At 40.8% G+C, this 25,254-nt stretch overlaps 1 protein-coding gene across 1 annotated transcript in view; it reads right to left on the bottom strand.

Moving 5' to 3' along the window:
• SVIL (supervillin) overlaps window positions 1-23,816 on the bottom strand; it is a 107,254-nt gene extending 83,438 nt beyond the window's left edge. The window contains exons 1-6 of the mRNA XM_063452600.1: window positions 23,609-23,816; window positions 15,646-15,706; window positions 6,851-6,936; window positions 4,239-4,296; window positions 3,994-4,124; window positions 2,939-3,593 (exon numbers count right to left, since the gene is read on the bottom strand). Coding sequence (XP_063308670.1) covers window positions 2,939-3,593; window positions 3,994-4,124; window positions 4,239-4,296; window positions 6,851-6,936; window positions 15,646-15,706; window positions 23,609-23,669 — 1,052 coding nt within the window. The 5' untranslated portion in view covers window positions 23,670-23,816. The remainder of the gene's footprint in view (window positions 1-2,938; window positions 3,594-3,993; window positions 4,125-4,238; window positions 4,297-6,850; window positions 6,937-15,645; window positions 15,707-23,608) is intronic.
• Window positions 23,817-25,254: the final 1,438 nt, after the last annotated feature.

Raw genomic sequence — 25,254 nt, 5'->3', positions numbered from 1 at the left:
ATGACCTGTTTTAAAATGGGGACCTGAGAATCAGGCAGATTGTCAAGCAGATGCTGGTTTGGGAAAAACAGCATTGCGAGATTTTTCGTTCTCTACCTCCTTAGAGATTTTCCAGGCTTTGGGAAAGGTACTTTTATTTTCCAATAAAACATTTGTGCAGTTTCAGATTTCTCAGCTGCAAAGTATTAAGCTAGCTTTTGCTGGATTTAAATAATCTGGTCTGTGCCACGAACCGCAATATGGCTTTTTACCTCCTTTAGAGTCCCTATAAGAATTATTGGGAACTCTTTTTTTAACTCCATTACAAAAGAATAATTTGTTGGAAGATTTAGAGTTTGGAAGAATATGGGACACTTTACGGAACCAATCGATTGATCCGAAGCAGTCCAATGGTTTCTATAGCGATTGCTCCAATTATATGATGCCACCTTTTTTATTGGTACACTTCTAAATCTGTCTCAGACACATTTACAAAGCTGAAGAGGGAGCAATTCTATTGTAAACTGGTTAGCATGTCTCAGACTGCTCAATATCTAGTATCCCATCTCAGAATTGTTGCAGTTCAGTTTTGTCTTGAAAAAAAAATATTCAGATCCAACTGTAGTATCTTTGAAGCTAAAGTAAAGCATTGCTATAAATAAGCTTTTAAAGTGATATGCCCCATAAAGCAAGGTTGATTACAGTCAGGCCAGTTTAGAGCTTCTTATTTATACGAACCAAGTAGTCAGGAGGAGAAAGAAGGAAAATCAGAGACACAAATATATCATGCAGGAGAGGAAATCAAATAATTAAATAATTAGGATATGGTGCAGGACGACGACTGCGGGACCAGATATAGTTTACAGATCGTTTCTACAATACCCACTGTGTTCGAGTAAAGCATATAGCTAATTATTTAGATACCATGATCCGGACTTCTACCCCAAGATTTCAAAGTTAAAATGAACTTCGCTTCACCTCATTTCTGATTATCAATTAATGATGCATAGTTCTCGTTGGATACAGTCAATATGCGGACAGTGAAAATTAATTTGGTCAAGACTCTATTGTCTAACAATTCTTTTGAAATTATTTAGAAGCTCTGTTGTACTGTGACAAAGAATCTATTTACTTTTTTTTTTTTTAAAACTAGTTATCATAAAAAGAACCACTATAGGGTCAGGAACACAAACATGTATTCCTGACCCTATAGTGTTAAAACCACCATCTAGACCCCCTGGGCCCCTCATGCCTCCATAAATATAGCAATATCATACTGTATTCAAGCCTGAAGCTGTAACTCTGCATGTGGTTTGCCTAAAATAAAACAAGCAGTCTGCTGACATCATCAGAAGTGGTGGCCTGATCCAATCACAATGCTTCCCCATAGGATTGGCTGAGACTGACAAAGCGGCAGATCAGGGGCAGAGCCAGCATGATTCAAGCACAGCACTGGCCAATCAGCATCTCCTCATAGAGATGAATTGAATCAACGAATCTCTATGAGGAAAGTTCAGTGTCTGCATGCAGAGGGAGGAGATACTGAATAATTGGATGCATTTTAGGCAGCCATGACCCAGGAAGGATCTCTTACAGCCATCTGAGGAGTGGCCAGCGAAGTTATCACTAGGCTGTAATGTAAACACTGCATTTTCTCTGAAAAGACAGCGTTTACAGCTAAAAGCCTGAAGGTAATGATTCTACTCACCAGAACAAATTCAATAAGTTGTAGTTGTTCTGGTGACTATAATGTCCCTTTAAGGCTCTTCTGTATATCAATGTAATCAATGTATGTCTATCATCTAAATTTTTGTATAATACATCTATTTGTAAATATAACCCAATTTTATTTATGGTTGTTGAGGTGTACCAGCTTTGTGATGGCAGATGCCTCAAGTGAAGCAGCTCAGTTGATGTGAATAAACAGCATTTCACAACTATAAGCACGGAGTTTAATTCATTGTCTGCCACTTGCCTAATATAGCACCATGGGGGAGGCAGAGTGAAGATTAACTGCAATTTTAAACTTTTTTTTTTTTTTAAACCAATGATTATGTATGGAGGATTGTGAGCTAAAGATCCAAGAACTGAAGCACTTTTTTAATGTAAGTATTATGTACAAATAAAATAAAATAAATTAAAGCGGCACTGTCATGGCCGAAACCATTTTTTTTGTTTTGTTTTTTTAAATCCCCTCCCGACTCCACTAATCTAATTGTCACCCTAGTTACCCCCAAATGCCCCTAAGCCCCCCAGCTTACCTATTTTGTAATCTTTATTTTCTGCCAGGACCTAGGTCCTGTGCGCCACCATCTTTGTGTGGCTAGATGAAGCCCCTGTGGGACACGCCATCTGCCCACACTAGATAGTGCTGTGAAATTCCTGCGCATTTGCTACGGGAATTTCGGCTATTCATTCGTCAGAAAGACGAAGAGATGAATAGAAATTTCAAACGAATGAACGAAGACCCCTTTATTAGTTTGTTTGGTTTATTACAAGGAGGGAGCTACCGGCATAGCTCCCTCCTTGTACTATGTAAAAATAGAAGCGGCAGGAAGCAGTACTCCCAGACACTTCCCAAACCCACTCATGTCCTCCCTCACTCTATGGGGGTCAATATGACCCCAATAATAGCGTAAGGGAGATTAAAAACTCCCAAATGCCCCTACTCACTATGCTGCTCCGTAAAAAAAAATAAAAAAAAATAAAAACAGTAAAAGAAACACAAATATAAAACACTGCCTTATGTTTTAAAGAAAACTAGAGCAGACAGGAAGAAATGAAGAACAGATCCTGACAGAGGGAGAGAAGAGGAATCGATTAAAGAAAGGTAAGTTCGGCATGACAGTGCCGCTTTAATCCCATGGTAGAAAACGTGCGTCTTTTAAAGCATGTTGTTCACTGGATACATTATTCAATCTTTCTATACGATATTTGAAACTCTGAAAGAAACACTTACTCTAGCCTGCTTTCACTCTGCAGCGGCTGTTCAGCAGTTGATGTGGGAGATGCTGAACGTTTTGGCGATGAAGTCTGTGACGCACGACGAGGAAACTTTGGTGACCGTGGTGCTTCACCAAAAACAATGTCTGGTCTGTCTTGTGCAGATATGCAAAAAGCAGATTTAATGTTGCCATCTAACTCCGAGATTCCATGCACCTGGTTATTGTTTTCCAGACTTTGCAGAACGTTTGGCTCTGGAAAGTTCTTATTAAAGTCATGATGATTTTTTAACTGTAAAGATCGAATGTTTTGTGGCTCCTTATTTTCTAATTGATATGAATAATCTGATCTACTAGCTTTGTTGTCATGTAACTCGTGCATTGCTGGTCTCTTTTCAGAGGTATCGCTGTCCTTGCTTGATGGTGTATATTTTGAATGATACTCTGCATCAGCCTCAGGGTCCAGAGCAAGTCCATATTTTTCAGCTAATTGGCGCCTCCGTTCGGCTTTGTACCGAGCAATTCGTTCTGCTTTTGTTTCGTTTTCTTGTGCATCCATTGGTCCAGAACTGTAAGAGGAATCGGCTGCCGGTCCCGTGGGCTGCACTTGACTTCTTAGTCTAGTGTGTGTTTCTGGGGATGTATCAGAGTTTTTATCTTCATTTTCAAGCCCTGCATGATGGGAAACAAGTATAATTTATCACCAATCAATAACACACATGAACACAAAATGAAAAATTTGCAATGGTGTTTTGGTGGATTTGGCATTTCTACCTAGATAAAAGCTTGTGAATAAAGTTCTAGGTCTCTTGCAGTTTGCCAAAGCTGGCACTTTTAGACTGTGTTGCAGTTTAGGTGATAGGAGCAAAACATTTGAAAAATGGTGAATGAAGACCAGCTGCTTGCACCACCTCAAAGGGAAGCAAGAACTTGAATGTTATCATGTGTGAAACAAAGTCATTACAGCCTCCAATAATTTCAATATTTAGCTATTGACCTGTTTTTAGAGTTATTTAAAGTAGTGCCCATTACATGAAATAAAGCGGTGCATAGGAGATAATGGGCTTCTTACCTGTATGAGGACTAAATGAATCTGTTGCTCGCATATACCTTGGCGTATCTTCATCTAGTAAACTGTTTTGCAGCATTACGGGCTGTGTGTCATTTTCAATACCTTCTAACCGTCTTGCAATTCTTTCCTTTCTGCAGGGCAAGACATCCAATAAATAAAGCTTATTCTAGCAATTACCCAATCCCCAGCTGTAACCATATAAGTTCACTACACAGGATACGCGCTGGTTAACCAAACTTGCGTACCTCTTCATTTCTGAGAGTGCTTTCCTGCTCGGCTCAAAGAGTTTCCTTAATTCTGAAACTGGAGAGAGAGACGGGGAAGAACATATTAGTTAGAAAAACACTTTAGGAAGTACAGACAACATGCCAGAGATTTGAGCACAGTTATTGCCCAAGCATGCCCATACTAACTTGACAAAAAAAGCAAAGATTCTAAAACAATCCCCATGGTAACAGAATGTTAGCCACTTCCAGAATTTTGTCCTAAAATTGCTCTTTAGGCATGGCCCCCTTGGTATTACAGGAAACCGTTTCAAAGCATCTCCTCATAGAAAATGCATTGAATCAATGCATCTCTGTGAGGAACGTTCAAAGCCACCACGCAGAGGGTGGAGACAATGAACTTTGTGCAGCACGGACCCAGGAAGCACCTCTAGTAGCCCTCTGAGTGGCTGCCACTGGAGGAGGAGTCCCAAGGCAGCAATGTAAATCTTTTTTCTGAAAAGGCATTGTTTACATTGAGAAGCCTGCAGGGACTGACTATACCCACCAGAACCACTATAATTAAGTTGAAGTTATTCTGATTATAATGTCCCTTTAACTTTTGCCATCATCACTAAACTGTTCCCTCATGATAAATACTATTTGTAAGATCGTTCTTGTGTGTTACACCCCTTCCAGCTTTACATTTAAACTTCTTTCCAATTCTCAAACTCTAGTAGACTATCTATTCAGTTCTTCAGTTGGGGCCGAAGAAAGTTTGTTTTAATTTATCATGTGAGTGGTCGAAAATGCTGTTACTGGTATTAAATTAAAAACAAACGTAAGGAGAAATAATGACTGGCACAATATGCCAACTATGAGGTGAACCAAAAGCCAAGAAACATTTAAATCTTCAAGACAAGGTGACAGACAATTCCTATGTTATCATATCACTGTCCTGGCATATATCATTGGTCATGAAGAAGTTAAATGCATTTGTATTGTTACAGGTCGAGGCATCTCCCATTCCCACCTCTTTTTTTAAAACTTTAAAAGGTTGGCTGAGGGTGCCTGGGATTGCGGGCCAATAGCTGCAGGGTCTTTAAATATCTGGCGGAAAGATTTAAGCAAGTGATCTCAAACTGCACCTGCGTAATGGGCAGCGATGTTGCCAGAAACTGCCTTTTTGCAACACTGAGAATGGGAGTTACAGCTCGTCTTTTCCAGCAAAAGAGAAGAAATTAGCCAAAAATGGTTTAGGATTTGAGTGATTTCACAGGTTTTCCATAGCTAGACTTTTCCATGACATGTGTCAGCATACAGTAATATTTTTTGTGAGCTGCACAGCTAGCGGAGACTCAAGTTCATTAAGCCATTCTAAAAAGTAAAATAAAACTCATAAGATCTTTTCTAAATTACCCTGCAGAGGTAATGTCTGCAGTCCCAAAATTTAAGATTTTGGCAAGATTGGGATTGAAACAGCTTGTAAATATCACGCTAAACCCAGATGGTCACCCAAAATTCAAATGCAATACTTTTATATTATATGTATATATTCATTAAATTCTCAGTTTAATAACTTTAAGACGACGTAGAATCAGCAATTTAAAAGGGATACTCAAGGGACAATTGGCACCAATGCACTGCGACTAGGTTAAGAGTAAAAGCCTCCCTATCCCCACTCCACCTCTTAGAGCAGCAAAATAGACTTTTAGCTACACTGAGTTTTCTTTCTTCGTTTTATTTTAAATGTTTCCTTGCTTGATGGAATCACCAGGGAAGCTAGGAGTCTCCCTGTTCACATATGTATTTGTATGATGAAATACATTGTTACATGAATACCTCCTTTCTATGATCACATTCACAAGCATTTTACTACCAGCACTTTATTCATCCCTACAAAATAATGGACACCTCAAAGCACAAACTCTACATTAAAATATATCAGCCCCTCTCCCACCACCCAAATTTGACATTCCTTTGATTTAAATGGGGTTTAAGAGTGACCGTGCATTTATACATTAAGGCTTTGGAACAGCCTGGAAAAATGTATGCGGATACCCCTGAACTCAAGGTACGTTTCAATCAACTCAACTCTATACAACTAAACATCCACCTTGTAGAAACCAATACTTCTCTATTCTCTATAACGGAGTCTCCATAAACAAGCTTTTAAACCATCCCTAGATAATTTGTGGCCAACTAAACCATAATGGTAAAGGTGGTTGAAACTATAGCAAGCAAATCAAGTCGATACTTTCAAACCGGTTTAATCTGAGCAAAGCAATGATGAAGAAAGGCTCGTTCTACAACTGACCTCATATTGTCCTGCCCTTTCCCAAGTTACTTCAGTTCCATCTTGTCTTATGGTACTTTTATCCGTTCCTGTATCCACAGCCAACATTTTACATCTGTCGAGCTCTCCATCTTTTTTACTTCCTTTATTCAAGCAAATTACATGCACTAACTGCCCATCATCAAAAAGAATACACTAGCTCCTACGTCTTTTAATCTCAGCAATCTTGACAGCATTTGAGTGGACATTAAAATGCGTCCGGTGAAGTGTTGTGATGCCACGAATTAGTGCATACGGGACCATCACTTTTTTGTTAGAATGCAAGTTAATGAAAACATTTTAAATGTTAGATTCCTACCTTTAGGAAGGGCAGCAAGTAAATGAGCATCAATATCCTTGTTCCCACAATCACCTTTGAGGTCGAAAGAAAAATGTTGCTGGAAACTGAGGACAGAAGAAAAAAAAAAAATGTATAAGTAAAAGTATTTGAGATACACATAACTAGCTTCGGTTGTTTCAAGAGATATTTCTAGGGTTTATCAATAATGTAACTAATTGGGGTTATGCACTAAAGTCTAGATCCCAAAATCCAGTCATTGTTCACATTATTTAAAGGACCACTCTAGTGCCAGGAAAACACACTCGTTTTCCTGGCACTATAGTGCCCTGAGGGTGCCCCCACCCTCAGGGACCCCCTCCCGCCGGGCTCTGGAAAGGGGAAAGTGTTTAAAACTTACCTTTTTCCAGCGGTGGGCGGGGAGCTCTCCTCCTCCGATCCTCCTCTTCTCCTCCCCGTCGGCTGAATGCGCACGCGCGGCAAAAGCTGCGCGCGCATTCAGCCGGTCACATAGGAAAGCATTCATAATGCTTTCCTATGGACGCTTGCGTGCTCTCACTGTGATTTTCACAGTGAGAATCACGCAAGCGCCTCTAGCGGCTGTCAATGAGACAGCCACTAGAGGAAATAGGGGAAGGCTTAACCCATTCACAAACATAGCAGTTTCTCTGAAACTGCTATGTTTATGAAAAAATGGGTTAACCCTAGAAGGACCTGGCACCCAGACCACTTCATTAAGCTGAAGTGGTCTGGGTGCCTAGAGTGGTCCTTTAACAGTGTCTGGATTTTGCAACTCAGGCTCCAAACAGGCCTGAATTTGGTCTGGATTTCATCTGGACCAAACACTGCCGGATGGCTAAAACCCAGACCTAATGCACCAACCCAGGTCCGGAAGATTTAGAAACATAGAAACATAGAATGTGACGGCAGATAAGAACCATTCGGCCCATCTAGTCTGCCCAGTTTTCTAAATACTTTCATTAGTCCCTGGCCTTATCTTATAGTTAGGATAGCCTTATGCCTATCCCACGCATGCTTAAACTCCTTTACTGTGTTAACCTCTACCACTTCAGCTGGAAGGCTATTCCATGCATCCACTACCCTCTCAGTAAAGTAATACTTCCTGATATTATTTTTAAACCTTTGTCCCTCTAATTTAAGACTATGTCCTCTTGTTGTTTAAAATTTAAAATGCACACAATAAAATAAATAAATAAATCCAAACTTTTTGGCCAGTGGCATCACTAGAAACCAGTGGGCAAATCGTTAGAAACCCTAGGTGGCATGAATGGATAATGACATGGTGGCTGGCCACCACTTGGAAGTTAAATACAATAAATAACAAGACTATGGGGGTCAATGAGACACCAATATTAAGAATACAGAGGGTTAAAACATTGCTGCTCAGTCACTCAAATCCCCCAATCCCACAGCAATGGGGCCTCTGAAATAAAAGGGGAAAGGGGAATTGTCCCCTCATGCTCCCACCTGCAGGCATATAATGGCGGACTTTTAATAAGTAATGGGGTGAATAGATCACCGTTTACCCTCCTGCCCCCTATGGCAACGGGTAGGGGCTCTTTTATTCGGGTGAACAACCCAACTCTCATTCATGAACATTGTTTAGGATTCGGACACTAAACTACCAATTTTAATCCAGACACCAAATAAATTCAGGTGATTGCTGCAGATTCGGTCAGGCTGTGTTTGGCTTTAGTAAATATTACAATTGCCATTTCGGTCAGAATTGTATCATTTTCACTAGACTATTCCCATCAGTGTTTAGTGAATAACTCTGATTAGGATGTAATTTTATAAAATAGACAATATAAAACTGCAAGTGTATCACTCTATTATGCTTGGAGTTTGCATTGATAACACATTCGGCTAAGAATGGGCAAATGATAGATCCCCAGATGTTGTGGAATCCATGATGCTTTTCCATTCTAAAGGCTGACAAAGCACCATGGCAGTTGGAGTTTTGAAATATCTTAGAATCTACTGTTTGCCCAACATGGCACTAGGCCATTATTTAGAAGCGCTTTACATGGTGGTGTGGGTTTTAATATTTTGTGGATCTATTTCCGGTTATGGTTATTCAATTTATTTGTAGTATGTTCTTTCATATATCATTCTATTGCTTATTGTGTTGTCAGCCAAAGAGATGTTTAATTATAAAATACCAACTCAAAATATAAACAGAACTGTAATCCTATGTACAATTGTAGTGGTAACAATCCCGATCTAGGTAAAACATTGTGCTTGAAGGTCCTCTCAGGTGTCCTAAATGTAGAACTCCAGAAACTTTGTGAGATTCAGGAAGTGTATTAAAAAATAAATAAACACTCAAAGGGGAACCTCCAACAAAAAAAACCAAAAAAAAAAAGTCTCTTGGCATACAAAACTTGCAAAGATGAGTGAATCTTGGTGTGGGGAGCAAAGAATGTGCGTTGGAAGAACATGAAACTATCAAATGCCCTTTTGCTCTGCAAAGGAAATGGCTTTGGCTTGTTCTCTTGAATGGTTTGGGTTGTCCTGACCACACACATACATTCTAAATGAGATGAAATGGCTCACATGCTTAGTCATCAAATCTGTGAGAGATTCTTAGAAAATAAACTTTAGCAAAATAGCTAGCAGCACACAATGATTTTATTCAGAAAGGTCCGTCTGAAGGGACAAAAGATAATGAAATATAAGAAGTGCACTATACGTTTTCTATAGTGTAATAAAATGGACTAACTTGCCCTCCCCTGCAAATTGCATTCATCAGTAAAGCAAAAAGGGAACTTTAAAACTTCTGCAACAGATTAGTTTAGGAATTAAATTTTGGAGTTTACAAAAAAACACATTATGGGGCACATGCAGATTTGTGTAACCCTCTGATCTCTCTATAGGTTATTTTAACGGTTCCCCTATACTTTGGGTGAGTATATCCGCTGTAGTTCTCCCAAATCCCCAGTGAAGCAGTGATTACAGCTCCCAATTCCCCCAAAATCAGCCTAGACTTGATAAAGGGTAGAAATGAAGGAGTTAAATCATGGCCAAATGGCCCACTTATCTACAAACCAAGGATGCAGCAAAACACGCCCAGAACACTCCCACAAAAGGTCCAGAAGTTCATGTATAGGAATGACGCAGCATAAAAACATAAAATATCAAAATACATTTAAAAAAAAAAAAAACATACAAAAAACATAGGAACCCCCACAAATTATAGATCGTTAAATAGCCCTGAACTGAGCACGTTCTCCAACTAGCGCTCAGATCCATGCAGTGTAGGGGAAACGCCACCGTGTGGAAATTTGTTTTTGACATGGTCAAAACAGTTCCAGGGCGTTTGGTGCTTTTGCCGGTCAACTTGCGGCAGCAATACCGGGTGCTCCGGCTGGCTCCTAGGCAGTATTTGTTCCCCTTAGTCTCAGGCACCTTCCCTCCAAAAAACGTTCTCCTGGGGGATTTCACAGTGGAATAAAACCGCGAACCACAAAGTCACCACCTGCCGAAAACCATTCCATAACATTCGCTAATGAGGTGACCGAGAACCCACGAAGTCAACATGCTGAAATTAGTTCGATAGCTGTTGCAGCCAAGTACTGCTGGGACTATTCGTGGGTTTGGTTCCCGCGAACGGCCACCAGAGAGCCAACGTTCTGTTCCATTCGCATGAAGGGAAAGTGCTGAACCAGGAATACCCAGGGCAAGCTACTAATTGTGGTTGGGGAGAGAGAGAACAGCCTCCATTGTCTATCATAGTAGATTTTACCAGTATAAACATTTTTTTTTTTTTTTACATATAATCAACAGTTTCTAAATAGCTATGGTTTGTCTCTTTTCGTTTTAAACAAACTTAGCATGAGCAATCTTTTAGTATTTTATTCATTTAAGTTGTATGCCAATAATATATACAAAAATCACTGGCTTCCAGGAATATTGATCCATCACGATCAGCCATGAATTGGCGAATCTGACATTTTCTCAGTTTCCCCCATTGGGAAAGCATTGGATTGGCTAAAATGGCAGGATGGGGATTTTGGCCAATCAGCACTTTGCCATAGAAATGCATTGAATGAATGCATCTCTGAGGAAAATTCAGCATCCCAATGCAGAGTGTGGAGACGCTGAATGGCAGTGCTGCCTACTGTGCTCCAGTGGCCATCTGAGGAGTGTGTCCATAGGGGAAATGTAAACACTGCATTTTCTCTGAAAAGATCGTGTTTGCATGAAAAATGCAAAGTGTCCCTTTAAACCTGCTCCAGTGCTAGATCACAACCCAATGCGTTCAAGTATTTATCAATGTGTACTCAATTGTATGCTCTCAAGGAGATGCAGACCGGTATCTCACCTCTATCTATTGGCACCATATGAAGGTCATCTTTGCGGAACAAACAGACAGGAGGTTTCACTATACAATAAGTCACACCTAATACTTTCCCAGCCAATTCTGTTGCAGCAACCTACAAACAGTTTCTGGATCCAGCAGATGCAGTCCATCCTGAAGATGGCAACATTGGCTCAAGAACAAAATTATTTGCTCATAGTGGACTAACATCCTTTCTTACTCCAATAGTTACAGAGCTCTTCAACTGGCTTTGATATCCCAACCTTCACTGAACCAGCTCTATTAGATAAACTTCTACATTAATTCATGTATAAAGCTCATTGTGAACCATACATATACCTGGTTAACAGTTATAGACGTCTCCTTTTTCAGAGGAAATTAAGCAAGTGTGAATGTTGCCCTGGAAGCAGCCATTCCACAAACTCCACACATCAGGTGTAAAAGCAACGGAATCTTGAGACATTGCGCACATTTACAGTAGGTGCTAAAAATTTGTGAGAGAATTCCATGATTATCACATTTGTTATTGATCCCAGTTTGCCTGCTATATTACCTCCTGCTACGTAATAAATGTTGAAGACATTTGAAGGTACAATTCCCATGATCCTCTGCCAGCCTTGAGCATCATAAGAATTTTCATATGAATAGTATTAGGGGGCAAAAAGATTGTCATCACTGGTATATCTGTAAAACTGGAGAGAAAATCTAATGAATTCAAACACGCGGTTATCTAACTCCCCATATCGTATTGCCTTTGTTTATACAATACTTTATATTTACACAAATTTACTGGCCAGCCTGAAGTATTTATGTTGTTTAGAACCACGGAGCACATTAAACAGCATGTGAGTTTTACATTTTCAGTAATTTTAGAGCAGTTTTAATTTTACTCTCTGCCATGCAGATGTTAACTCTTTAATTCCCAGCTCTGCAACTTTGGTTCACGTATTTGCTGCTCAGTAAGTTAAAGAAAGAACCATGTGTAAAACACATCATGAAGGACCACAGAGAGAAACATTGTTGAGTTCCTTGAAATCCCACAGTACTAAACTATTTCTAGGCACCCAAGGCCTCCCACCCTTTCAACTGATACTCTATTAGAATCGCTCAAGTCCAAGGGGAATGACAATAACCAAGAGTTGCTTTTCATAGAGAAAAGTTACTTAATTCAATCCAAAGCCTCCAAGCAGAGACATGGCAATGAGCATACAAAGTGAAGCTCTATAAATATAAAAATAAACTAACAAAGATTAATTATGGAATAAGTTTACAGCTGTGCTAAACTTCTGAACTCCCGCTTGTTTAGACTACATTCCCAACAAGTCCCAGCCAGCCACAAGGGGAAGGTACAAATGCGCAAGGCCTACATACAGCAACATTGTCCACATCATATCAAATGGTAGGTATCAAGTAGTCACACTGAAAATAGACAGCGTGGAAGCTTTCATTTCCGATACATAGGAAACTAAAGTAAAAATCATGTTGAATCAGTTTGCGCTTGGTGAATTACTTTGTGATTTGACATTAACCACATTATAATGGATGAGACATCAGGAAGTGCAGGTTGTCACCTTCGGAGATTCTGGAAGACTGACTTTACCTCCTCTGCTGGAAACATCTCTTAAATTTTACCCCCAAAGAATGATGCAGAGAAAACTTCTTTCTAATTTTGGTAACGCAGACGACTTTATAAGAAAAGATAGTGGCTACTTTAATTTACTGTATATTCAAAAGCATTTCAGAAGCAAGTTTTTTTTTACAACGCTAAGGCCATCATAAACCCCACAAAGAAACCACCTCTATTTCAGAAACATCTCACCCGAGTTACTAGCATGAATCAATGGGCCTAGCTTTGCTATATGCCTGTGATCATAAATATGGGATCTTTGTCAATCCCATAAAACAGAGTGCAGTTAAAGGTTCAGACCAAGTATTATAACAACTTTTCACAAATACAAACTGCATGGTGCTTAGAGCACCGCCCGTCCTCGTTTCTGAGAATGGCTTCAGTGACAGGGCTGGCAGTCAGACAGACCGAACACTTTGTTCCAGGTTGCCTTATATCAATATTAGTCCATATTGTGTTTGCAGCACACACAATTGGGACAGCACTCCCTGGAGAGAGCCCAGGCTATGGACTGTGCATGCACGGGCAACCATTCTCATTCTGCAGATAGAAAACAGCTGCTGTTTATAACAATGTTCAAATCATCCAATGTGATAACTGGAACTGCAAGTGGTAGATAAAAGCTTATCCCATAAATTTCTTCTGGACAGGAGATTACAGAATATAAGAGGCCAGAATAAGACTCTCTTGATTGGAGAATCTTAACCTGGTTTGGGAGGAGTGTGCTTGTAACTGCAGACAGATCCATTTAGTAATGCATTTTGAGGATATTTGATTATTTTCCCCATTAAATTTAAACATATGGAGTTAACTTTTTACACAGACAATATCTTTACAAAATGAGCCCTAGAACGAGAGGAAATTTTACGTGGGAAATCACATTGTAATATTATAGCCCAAGGCTGCATTTGAAAATATACTTGAGATTGACATACTTTGAGTCCAATTCTCTGCTCGACCCACTTCAGTCTGGTTTCCGTGCTCAGCACTCTGTGGAAACCGCTCTGACCAAAGTTTCAAACGATCTACTCGCTGAAAAATCTCATGGTCACTACTCTATCCTACTTCTCCTAGACCTTTCAGCTGCTTTTGATACCGTTGATCATAAACAACTTCTTCTCATTCCCCGTAAACTCAGTCTACGAGATATTGGTGCTTCCTTCCTCACCCAGCGCTCTTTTAGTGTCTTTTCCTGTCTCTGCCTCTTCCTCTCAACCTCTCTGTTGGTGTCCCCCAAGGTTCAGTCCTTGGTCCCCTACTGGTTCTCGATCTATACTGCCTCCCTTGGTCAACTCATCAGCTCCTTTGGCTTTCAATATCACTTCTATGAGGATGAGAGGCAAATCTGTCCTCCCCTGATCTCTCCCAGCCCCTCTTCACTAGTGTCGGACTGCCTCTCTGCTATTTTTAACTGGATGGCTGCCCACTTCCTTAAACTCAACTTGACCCAAACTGAAATTCTGGTCTTTCCTCCCTCAAGTGTTGCTACTCCTGTGTGTCTCCCTCCAATTTCAAAGGTGCTACCATCAGCTCCACCACGCAGGCTCGCTGCCTAGGTGTTCTCTTTGACTTCAACCTCTCCTTCATTGTCCAGTCTATAATCAAATCCTGCCGCTTCCATCTTAAAAATATTGCGTGCACCCGCCCCTACTTAACACCAGATGCGGCTAAGGGGCTGGTCCATGTCACTGTCATCTCACCTGGACTACTGCACATTTTTTCCCTCCTCACCAGCAGGAGCGGGTGCCTGTGCTCTGAGCCAGCCAAAGGGTCCAATCAGAGACGTCTCTGAAGATCCAGTGACAGAGTGGACACTGGAGATCAGTGCCAGAAGCTAGGCACAGCGCTGAATAAAACCTTATTTTAAACTTGAAAGTGGGTACCTTCTCCCTAGTGCCCAATAGGGCATATTACACCAGAAAGGTCCCCCCTCTCAAAAGGTTGGGACTAGTGAAAAATAAAAATGTCACCCTTGTTGAATTACAAATTGGGGCACAGTCACAGAATATGAAAAACGAGACATAATTGTCTGTATTAATGTATCTTCAACCACGGTCCTTTTTTTTCTGATTCCAAAATGTTACTCTCCATCCAGTAACTGAGCTAGCAATGCTAAACTACACTCAGTGATATTATTCATCACATTTTGTTTGGATGTGACGGAGGTTTTACCAGATTGGTTAATTGATCTGGGAAATACAGACAGAACACAGCTGACATCTACAGGAGAAAAAAAAAAAACAGTGCAACGGACAAGACTGCAGATGGCTAAGAGAGCCTGTAGTGTACAGAGGTCCCTCTACCCTTCCTCCCTGATTTTTTACATACATCTCAACATTTCAAATTGACAAAGAGGAACGGGGAGAGGCTGTTCTGAGAAATTTTTGCAACTAAAATGTAAATTAGAACAAGAACAATGTATCTTATGTGTACAAACTAATTTCTGAACACATTTATTGGAGTTTAAAGACACGTTACTGGGAGTAATATTGCTGTGGAGCTCTGTTCTACATTCACACCAACAATATGGAGCTCATAGAAAAGAGGGACATTCGGATCGAAAAGAGGGACAGTGGGTTTTAGTCCCAAAATAGCAACTGTCCCCCCTTAAATAGGGACACTTTGGCATCATGCTGCAAGAATGAAGCCATACATTTGATTTAGGTTGAGAACAGCTAAGCAAATGGAAAGGTAAGCAGAGAGTTAAGCTGTGAAATTTTGTCTTGCATTGCAAAATATAAGTCCGCTTTGACCACCACTCTCCATTTAAACAAACTAAATAATTCAGAAATAGGACTTTAAGAAGAATAATAATAAAAAAAACAAAAAAACGCATTACCACGTTACCTTTGAGTCTTGTCGTACTGTAGTGAAAGTTTGTGTTGGAATGTCCCTTCTCTGTTAAAGCCTGAAAAGAAAAAAAAAAAAAAAAAAAGGATAGGCATAGTTGTTAGTTTTATAGATTCACCCAGAATCCTCCACAGCAGTCATAGTCCACAGAGATTAAAGGATAGTTTATACGTTTTAGAAAACATTTCTTTGTTGTAATAGTCCCGGTAAGTCCTATGATGGGGGACGGGAGAACATTGTGATAAACGAAAACACAATATCACTAAATATATGGAATAATGGATATAAAGATTTCAGTGTTTCACCATATCCGAAAAATAAAAAGTAAACCCCATTCTGTATAACAAACACTATAATAATTAAAAGGTTAAAAACACAAAGATGTCAGATATCGCTCATCCGTCAGTAGACACAGCTCCTACTCACAAGACTCCCCCACTCTTGGCATGATGATAGGTTATTAGTAGGAAGTGGGTTAGATAACCCATGAACTTTCTACCGCCAGTGGAGTGCAAATCCGATACAAGTAAAACACGCTGAATCCCACTTTGAGTCCTGCATTTCTTGTGCTTTTAATTATATTGAGTACTCAAAAAACAACATACCTTCCTTCTTTTTTTTTTTTAATTCTTTATTTTTCTTGTGCATGTAAAGACATTTATTTTGTCTTGCGATGCCACAACAGCATTAGCAAGCCGATTAAGAACAGTAGGTTTAACATGGCATGCGATTTGACAGCACATTTTTATGTTAATATCAGGCTAGAGCTGGAACGGTACAATTGTTGGCATTTGATGACGCTGCACATTTTTGTTAGGATATATATATATATATATATATATATATATAGACAGTACAAGCTTATCATAAACTTACTGTTATACACATACAGATTAAGCGTAAGATTTAAATGAGTGTGTGACTATGCTTAGTTGCTATGAGAGGCCTCCTATTAACGGAGTGTGTGACTATGCTTAGTTGCTATGTGAGGCCTCCTATTAACTGAGTGTGTGACTATGCTTAGTTGCTATGTGAGGCCTCCTATTAACTGAGTGTGTGACTATGCTTAGTTGCTATGTGAGGCCTCCTATTAACCGAGTGTGTGACTATGCTTAGTTGCTATGAGAGGCCTCCTATGTGGATCTTGCTCTTGCTATATGTACTCTGTTCGTTGCTTTAGGGGCTCGTAAGCTGCATTTCGTCCAGGGGTTAGTTAAACAGGGAGCCTAGCCAAGTATGTATTCTCTGTCGTGTATTCTAGTAACTAAAGATTTAAAAACGTAGTAATTAACTTCAACGGACAAGCTGCAAAATTATAATGATTAAGGACCACTGGGTATGAAGATACATGAGGGGAGCAGTTCTTTCACACCCCTGTACGGGGGACCTACCCTTGGTTGTTGGCTAGCTCAGCCTATGCCTAGTATATAGTGTATTATGCCCCGGTGATTGTGGTCATTGGTGTTGGGCCTAACTGAGAGTTTTTCAACAGTTTTGGCATATGCTTGCAGGAGCTAGCAAAACACACGTCTAGCCATCTTGGCTGTCAGGCCCCCCCTCCCCCTTTTGTTTTTAATATAACTAATCCTTGTTTTACTTTTCTTTTCTCATTTATGTATCTAAAAAAAGTTGTGTCCCCTTTTTTACTGACTGTGCTATTTTCTCATTTTTGTGTGATTTGGAGGCTGCTTAGCCTCTTTCTGCCTACTCTTATAGATCATTCTGTTTTCCTCACTCTGGTTTTTTTTTTATAATTACTAAATGCTAACTTTTAGTTTTTTACTATTTTGGCCACATCTGCGGAGTACCACAGTGGTTTCTTGAAATTTTTGCTTTTACTGACAAGCCTAAGGCAATTTTATGTTGCCTTCAGTAGTGCAACTTTTAAATAATCCCATTTCTCTTGGACGCCATTTAAATTGCTCCAGACTGATAATGACTCCTTTACACATATTCTAATTTTAGAAAAGTCTGTTTTTCTAAAGTCTAAAACTTTTGTTTTTGTGTGGTGTGACTCAGTCACTGTTCTTATATTAAACCACACTGATTGATGATCACTGGATCCTAAACTTTCACCTACAGTAGTATCGGATACCAAATCTACATTTTTTTTTTTTTTTTTAAATTCTTTATTTTTGTTGCACAGGTGAGTACATTAGCAACGACACATGCCACAACAGCGTATATGTGTATAGTAAACAGATGAAACAGTGGCGTTTAACAGTAGTGCATTTTTGATTTATAGATACAGGCTAAATTTTGAAGAGGAGTTTCAACTTTAACATATATGGGCTTATTAGCTCAGTATTTCAGGATTTAGCTGTCCACTCTGTATTTTATTGTGCTGGGATTTACAGAATTGACAGCTTATTTCACGACAACAGAGCAGGTCCACATAGTCAAAAACATTGCAACAATAACATCGTGTGAGACAAAAGCACATTTTAGTATAGAGACATATGATTCTCAGTTAAGCGTTAGGATATTTAGGAGCCCTGCGTGGTAGACATAACATTCGACAAATAGGGTACGTGCAGGGAATGAACGTTTGTGCCATTCATGCCAGCAATAAGGTGGTAAGATATCTAGATTGTGTCTGGATGATGCTGTCGGTGGATAGGTGTTAGATGCACCTGCTTCGACGTAGGTTGATTTATGGTGGAGCGGAGCGCAGGTGTATCTACCTAATATATGCTGAACTTTGTCTCGACTTTATTTTTAAAAATAAAAATAAAACATGGAACAAGTGTGGTCTGCCAAGGAGAGTATGCGTGTCTCTAACTCTCGGGACTGTATCGTATGTCTCGGGCGTTATGTAGGTAAATATATTATACTCTCGTGTTCTCCTGAGTGTGTGTGTGGGGGGGGGAATATGAAGGGCTGTGTATTTATTGGCCTGTCGGCGTCGTTTAGTGTGGGATGTCAAAATGGTGGCGTCCCTTTTAATTAAATTGGGCGTTTGGAGAGGAAACAGAGTGAGAGAAAACTTAAAATATGCAAAGCAATAGTCTATGACTCAGTCTATGTAGCCATGTGATGTGAGAGTCTTCAGACCCATTTTCTGTGTCTGGCATCGGCTGCTTCGTTTTCTTCAGGTAAAAGGAGGCAGGGGTGGAAAGGGTAGGTTAAGTCAATTGCGAAATTTACTTGTCGAATAGGTAGTTCGTGGCAATAGTGACCGGCTGGTTAGAGAAAGGTTGGGGAGGGCAGGGCGTCTCTGCCACCTGTCCGAGTTGTCTCAGGTGGTGTTCGGCGTCTGGAGTTCCCCTCCTGGTTCTCGTGGGACAAATGGACGGGTAGTAGCTGGGTTCCAGGCGTGGGTGGTAGCGCTCGATCCTCAGTTAGTCATTGAGACCCCTGAGAGTCCCAACACCGGCAGTAGTCCCCTTGCTCCCTGTATGTCATGTACTGGGTGTGCGGCATCGCCATAATGTACCTGCAGTGTGCGTGGTGCCCTCCATCTATACGGGATGTTGTTTGCCCTCAGGAGGGCCGTGAAAGGCTGTAGAGAGCGGCGCCATGCAAGCGTGTTCCCCGATAGATCTGCGTAGAAGGACAGCGCCATGCTCTCGAAGGGGTATGGGGAGTGGTTGCGCACTGCTGTAAGGACTGCGGTTTTATCTCTGTTCTTCTGGAACCGGATGATCAGGTCTCGCGGTGCATCCGCCGGGGCCTTGACCGGTTTAGGTATGCGGAACATTCCTTCGATCTCCACCGCTTTCGCTTGTTTGGGTGGTAGGAGCGCGTGGAGCAGTCGGCGTACTAGGTGGGGCAGTTCTGCTTCTGTAGTATTTTCGGTGATCCCCCGGACTTTGAGGTTTAGGCTTCTCCTATGATCCTCAGTCACCGAGAGTCTCTGCTCCATTTTCGCTTGCTGTTGGGTCAGCTCACCCACTGTTTGTTGCAGCTGTGCTATGTGTTTCGCATTTAGGCTGGCGTTTTGTTCCAATGTGGCCATACGGCCTGTCAGGCCTCTCAGGTCTTGCCGGATTTGGGCCACGTCGGCCTGTAGTGTGTGTTGTAGGCCCGCAAGCAGATCTTTCAGGATCGCCGTTGTGACTGGGGCAGAGTCTGGCGGTGCAGGTGGCGGCCTAGAGGCCTGTAGTGGTAGCGCTTGTTCCTCCGCTGCCTCGTCAGAGTAGTCTTCTGACATGTCGGAGGCGAAGTCCACGTTAGCGGCCATTTTGGCTTCTTCAGCTCTCTGGGCCTGACGCCAGAGGTCCCCTATATTTCTGCTCATGCTGGGGTTGTCTGGCTTAGATTTCTTGGTCTTGCGACCCATGATGTCTTTGCCTTGCTGATGTTTTGTTTTGGGTTCGTATTTGAGGGTTTTTGGCCCGTTTACCACGGTTTTTATGGCTTGTTGGTGCCGAGCTATTCCCACATGCGGCCAGTCAGTTCAACGGCTTGGCTCCGCCCAATCTACATTTGTTAACACTAAATCTAGTATGGCCTCTTCACGAGTTGGCTCCTCAACGACTTGTTTTCGAGACAATCCCAGTAGGAAGTGTAGAATATGTGCGCTCCTGACACAAGCAGCTATTTTTGTTTTCCAATTCACATCAGGAAGATTAAAGTCACCCATGATGATAATCTACTAGTTGAGGAAATAGCTAAAATGACAATGAAGGGGGAAGTTATCTAACTCTTCAATTTGTCCTGGGGGCCTATAAATCACACCTACACAAATTACTGTGTGATTACCAAATTCTAACGTAACCCAAACGGACTCTATGGTCACCTCCCTAACTTTTATTAGGCTAGATTTTATGCTATCCTTCACATACAGGGCCTCCCCTCCCCCTTTCCTGCCTTCTCTATATAAAGAGCAACCTACGGCACTAGTGCCATGCACGGCACTCAAGGGGTCTTTGCACGGCACTCAAGGCTGCTAGACAGATACCAAACTTCAGATATCTGCTAATACGAAGAGGTGGTGAAGGACAATCCTCAATTTAAGCATGCAGCACGTAGAGGAAGTGATCTCAGATCACTTCCCCCCCCAGCACTTGTGAATGGAAATCCACACTGTAGTAGAGCAGCCCGCAGCTGTTGTTGCAGCTCCTGTCCTTGACTTGTACTTGGCCAGCCTGGTCCCCACTGGAAGCCAGGAAAGCCACCCACACTGCTAGATATACACAGAAATGCAGAATAACCCTCCCCTCATACAAATAATACAAACAGCCCACACACAAACATACACACAATCCGTACAAACGTAACCCGCTAACAATCCACATACATGCACACAACACCACATGCAGCCTCTCACATGCAATACCCCAAATAGCCCCCACACACTACCAAACACACAATGTGATATATCCACACACAATTCCACAAGCAGCCCTCATACACAGCCCACATTCATATATATCATACACGATACCATAAACTAATGAACATATACAATATAATAGCTTATATCCGCACAAATACAATGATACAAAGCAACTGCAGTAAAAATAACAAGCAGAATACGGCGGCATACACTCAATTTAAAAAAAAAAAAAATAGGACTGGCATGCTACAGGACATCACAATCCTATATCGGCACAGTGCTGCTAAAAGGTTCCCTACCCCTGGCTTAGAACCTGAAACTTGTATGATATGGCCTGCCAAGAGAACCCCAGAATCAAACCTTCTGTATTCTTTATTATAACGATTACATTATGCGGCACATGCTTGGAATTCTAGGTACCTCGCTTGCTTTCTAACTTTCTATATAGATTGTTGCATGTGAAACGCATGAGCCTTTGTCACTGTAATCTGCTTTATCCGGGCCAAGAAAATTAAGTTGATGCAAGTGAATAATTCTATCCCATTAGCACTCTAGCATGTTAAACTTAAATTACAGGTTTACCAATTAGCACCATGCAGCTTGAGGAAAAGAGAAATTTCAAAACATATGCATGAATTAAGAGTAATGTAGATTAAGATTTTTTTGCTGTATGATTTCACTGAATCCTTGCAGGTGCATCATTATCACTAAGGGCAAATCACTTTTATTTCCCTTAACAGGAGGTTCTTAAAAGGGAACTAGTCAACACAATAACAGGGTACAGAAGAGCTAATGGTGCTATAGGTCATTGGCACTGGGCCGTTACTTTGTCAATCTGTTTTAGTGAATATTGACAAAAGATACAATCGTTTTTATTTTCCCCTTTAAAATGGCACAGAGAATACAATTTTATAATCCAACTTTCGTGGAAACGTGTATTAGATTAGTACATTTATTTTTACCCTCTATCGGTGTGTCACTGGCAACAAGGTCTAAACCTAGATCTTTCACTCTGAAGACCAAAATGGGCTTCAAGGCTTTTTTCTCTCGATTCCATTCACACAAAGTATAAATTGCACTTGCATGGCAACATGAGGCAATTTGTAGATTGTTTTCCATGCAAGATAAAAAGGAGCCGAGTGCTTAACCCCTTAAGGACACATGATGGAAATATTCCGTCAGGATTCCCTTTTATTCCAGAAGTTGTGTCCTTAAGGGGTTAAAGTTGTAAAAGTCTAAAACTAATCCAAATAAAATCACACTGCAGACAGTCGAACGTCTCTCCCAGAATACACTAAATTTTGACACATTTGTAATTTTACGTTTCCAATTTGCTCTAAGTTCACAGGGAACTAAAATACCGCCAGGAAACCCTTCCACTCCAAGAAATCTCCCTCTATGGGGGAAAAGGGGGAGTTAACAAAAACGGAAACCATCCAGCCCATACATTTGGGTGAGGACATCAATAAAGGGGAAAAGACTCCGAGCAGGGTTTCTCCCATAGGTCAAGTCCTCCAGTTACGGAATATGATGACGACAGGTAAGACAACGTAGTGAATTCTCTCAGGAGGGATTGTGGAGAGTGTCTGAAGCAGTTTAGGAAGGCTGGCAGTAGGGATTTAACACAAGCTCAACACCTCTAGGTCATTTCTTGGTAAGTGGGGTGAGGGTTTTTTTTCCCCCCAGCTTATTCTATTGCAATCCTAGGGTTTAAAAAGCGCCCTAGGAAATCCAGCGAATTGAGGGCACAGTTCAGAATGCATCACTCTCCCCAGCTGTGTGACACATAATTAGTAGGGACACTACGCTCGCAAGTCACAAACCATTACGATCAATTCTAATAAAGCTGGAAAATCACAAGATTTTCTCTTGGCAGGAAAATGCCTTGAAAAAGGTTCTCTATGTAGAAATGCCAAACTAAACAAAAAGCTTTCAGGTTTCAGCTAATCTGCAAATTGTCCCAATTAGAAATTTACTGAAAACGGTTTTGCAAAGGGGGAAAAAAAAGGAAAGAAAGAAAAAAGACCAACCATTTTCTGGTTTACTACCGGTTACACTGATTTATTGCATATTGATTACCGTAAATTGGGATTGGTATTTACATGTTTGGAAGTTTTAGGGAAGAAAGCCTAACTTTGGAATTTATTTAGGTTAGTGTTTAACATTTCTGAGTTTGGAAGCAGGATAAAATTGGTCAGTATATTCCAGTGGATGTAAAGAGCGGAAACAAGTGATGATCTGTAATTAAACATTAGCTCGTGAAAATCTAGTGCTCTCTCCGATGACTAGCAATCCAATATCTACAGACAGAGATGAGAGGAAACCTTTCTAATAGGAGAGTTTAAGGAGTTCTGCACAGCTTGGGAAAATAAAAACAAAAAACCAAACCCACACAAAATTGCAAGAAAAAATCCTGTAGAATCCCAGTACATACAGCATGTTAAATCTGGGATAAGTGCCCTTGCATGTTCAACAGCAACAAGACAAAGTCAATCTAAGCTCATTATCAGATCGGTGTAATCTGTACGTTGTGATAGAAAGCAACATAAAAATAACTATGCTACCGCAAAAAGAGAATAAAAATGGATTTACTTTTACACAGAATATCCTCTTAACATTTAAAGAAATATACAAAAAAAATGTTTCAATTAATTAGATTGAATATACCAGACCACTAACCTGCATCCTCTGGACAAATGACACTTCCCACATAGCTGGAAATCCATCTGTTCCTAAACATTGTTTTTCTCTCCTGAAACCTCAGTTTGTAAAGAGGAGCACACCGGCAGCTGTGGGTAGATAGGGGTCCCCCAGCTGCAGGCCCGGTCTCGGCAGTCTTTAGAGGACAGCTTTCCCAGTGCTGCACTGAATCATTCAGGCAAGAGACGCTGAGTAGAGTGAGTGCATAGCAATGGGCTGGGAGCTGGAAGGACCCGAGCTAGTAATCAGATTACAAACAGAAATTAGGCACTGAAATGCAGATTGGGTCAGAGAGAGACTGGGAGATTTTGAGAACCCTTGCACTGGCCAAATTAAAACATATGTTTCAAGAGGGACAGAAGAAAAAAAAATGGAAAGAAAAAAAAAAAGAAATATTTAAACTGCAAAACAACTAGTATAGCCGGAAACAAAGCATATGAAAGGAGTGTTCTTTGTACTCCTGTGATTGCTTATAGGAGGGGTAAAGATTACAGGCACGTACGAGTCATAGTACATACTGTGTAACAAGGGTTAAACCAGATTAGTAGGTCATACAGGGAGCGTGATGCTAAAATAAAATGCAAGAAATATTCCACCACTGCCAAGGGAAGAATAAGTCTACGGCTGATATAATTAGGATATCAAATAACATCTTTGACATGACCCGTTACCATCCATTAGTAGCAGCTGTAGAGTATAAAGACCACCTTCCGGTCAGGGTATTTTCTCAATTTCATGACAACGATCTATATCAGGGCAGTCAAACCACAGCCTGCGAGATGTTGGACTAACTTCCAAAAGTGTTTTAATGCTGCAGATGAGCAGAGTTATGGGAGTTTCAGTCTGAATGTCTGGGAGCCCAAAGTTAGACAAGATAGATGGGTAAAAAAAAAAAAAAAAAAGACTCAAACTGTTGAATTAGCTAGTGAAAATGCCTAGGACTTCCTGATATTTGTTTCAAATTGACTTGTATATGAGCCTCAGCAAGCAGTATTGACCCATATCTGTACACCGCCACTTAGACTTTAAGCACAAGAGAAGCTCTCTTTTCTTCTTATATACTTTTTATTTTTGTCTGCTCGGCCACGTAATTTCTACCGCTGTACGGTCCTTAAAAGCGACCGTCATCCTATACTTCAATCTGTTCCTCTTCTCTTCCTTACTCCCAACATGTATTTTAGGATAAATGGATTGAAAAAGGAGAAGGCATAGTAGTGAATACTTTGAATGTATTTCTCCCTTGCTTGACAAAAAGGGTGGAATAATGCTGTGGGAATAAAGCACTGTCTTGCTCAGAGGCAATATCTATGGATGCTCCCGAGGTCTTGAGTGTCCTCCATAGTCATAGAGGACATGAGCTCCTGGCAAACTAAGGAGGCAACAGATTAAGGTGGTGGTGGCTGCGAGTGATAGCGAGTGCTACAAATTTCCCAGGCCAACGGACACCAACCAGTGAAATTACTTTATACAAACATCCCGGTACGTCACATTAACAAGAATAAAAGGAAAAGGTAAGCCAAGAAAGGGTTTCTGGGACTCAACTTGCCAAAGTACCTAGCCTATTTACAATATCACTGGCCATATTTCATCACAACTATGTACCACAACAGGCTAAAGAAAATTTC

This window comes from Pelobates fuscus, chromosome 4, assembly GCF_036172605.1.
Source record: "Pelobates fuscus isolate aPelFus1 chromosome 4, aPelFus1.pri, whole genome shotgun sequence".
In the NCBI taxonomy this organism is placed as follows: domain Eukaryota; kingdom Metazoa; phylum Chordata; class Amphibia; order Anura; family Pelobatidae; genus Pelobates; species Pelobates fuscus.
Note: the sequence above shows the minus strand (reverse complement) of the source record. Positions and strands in the feature narration are given on the sequence as shown.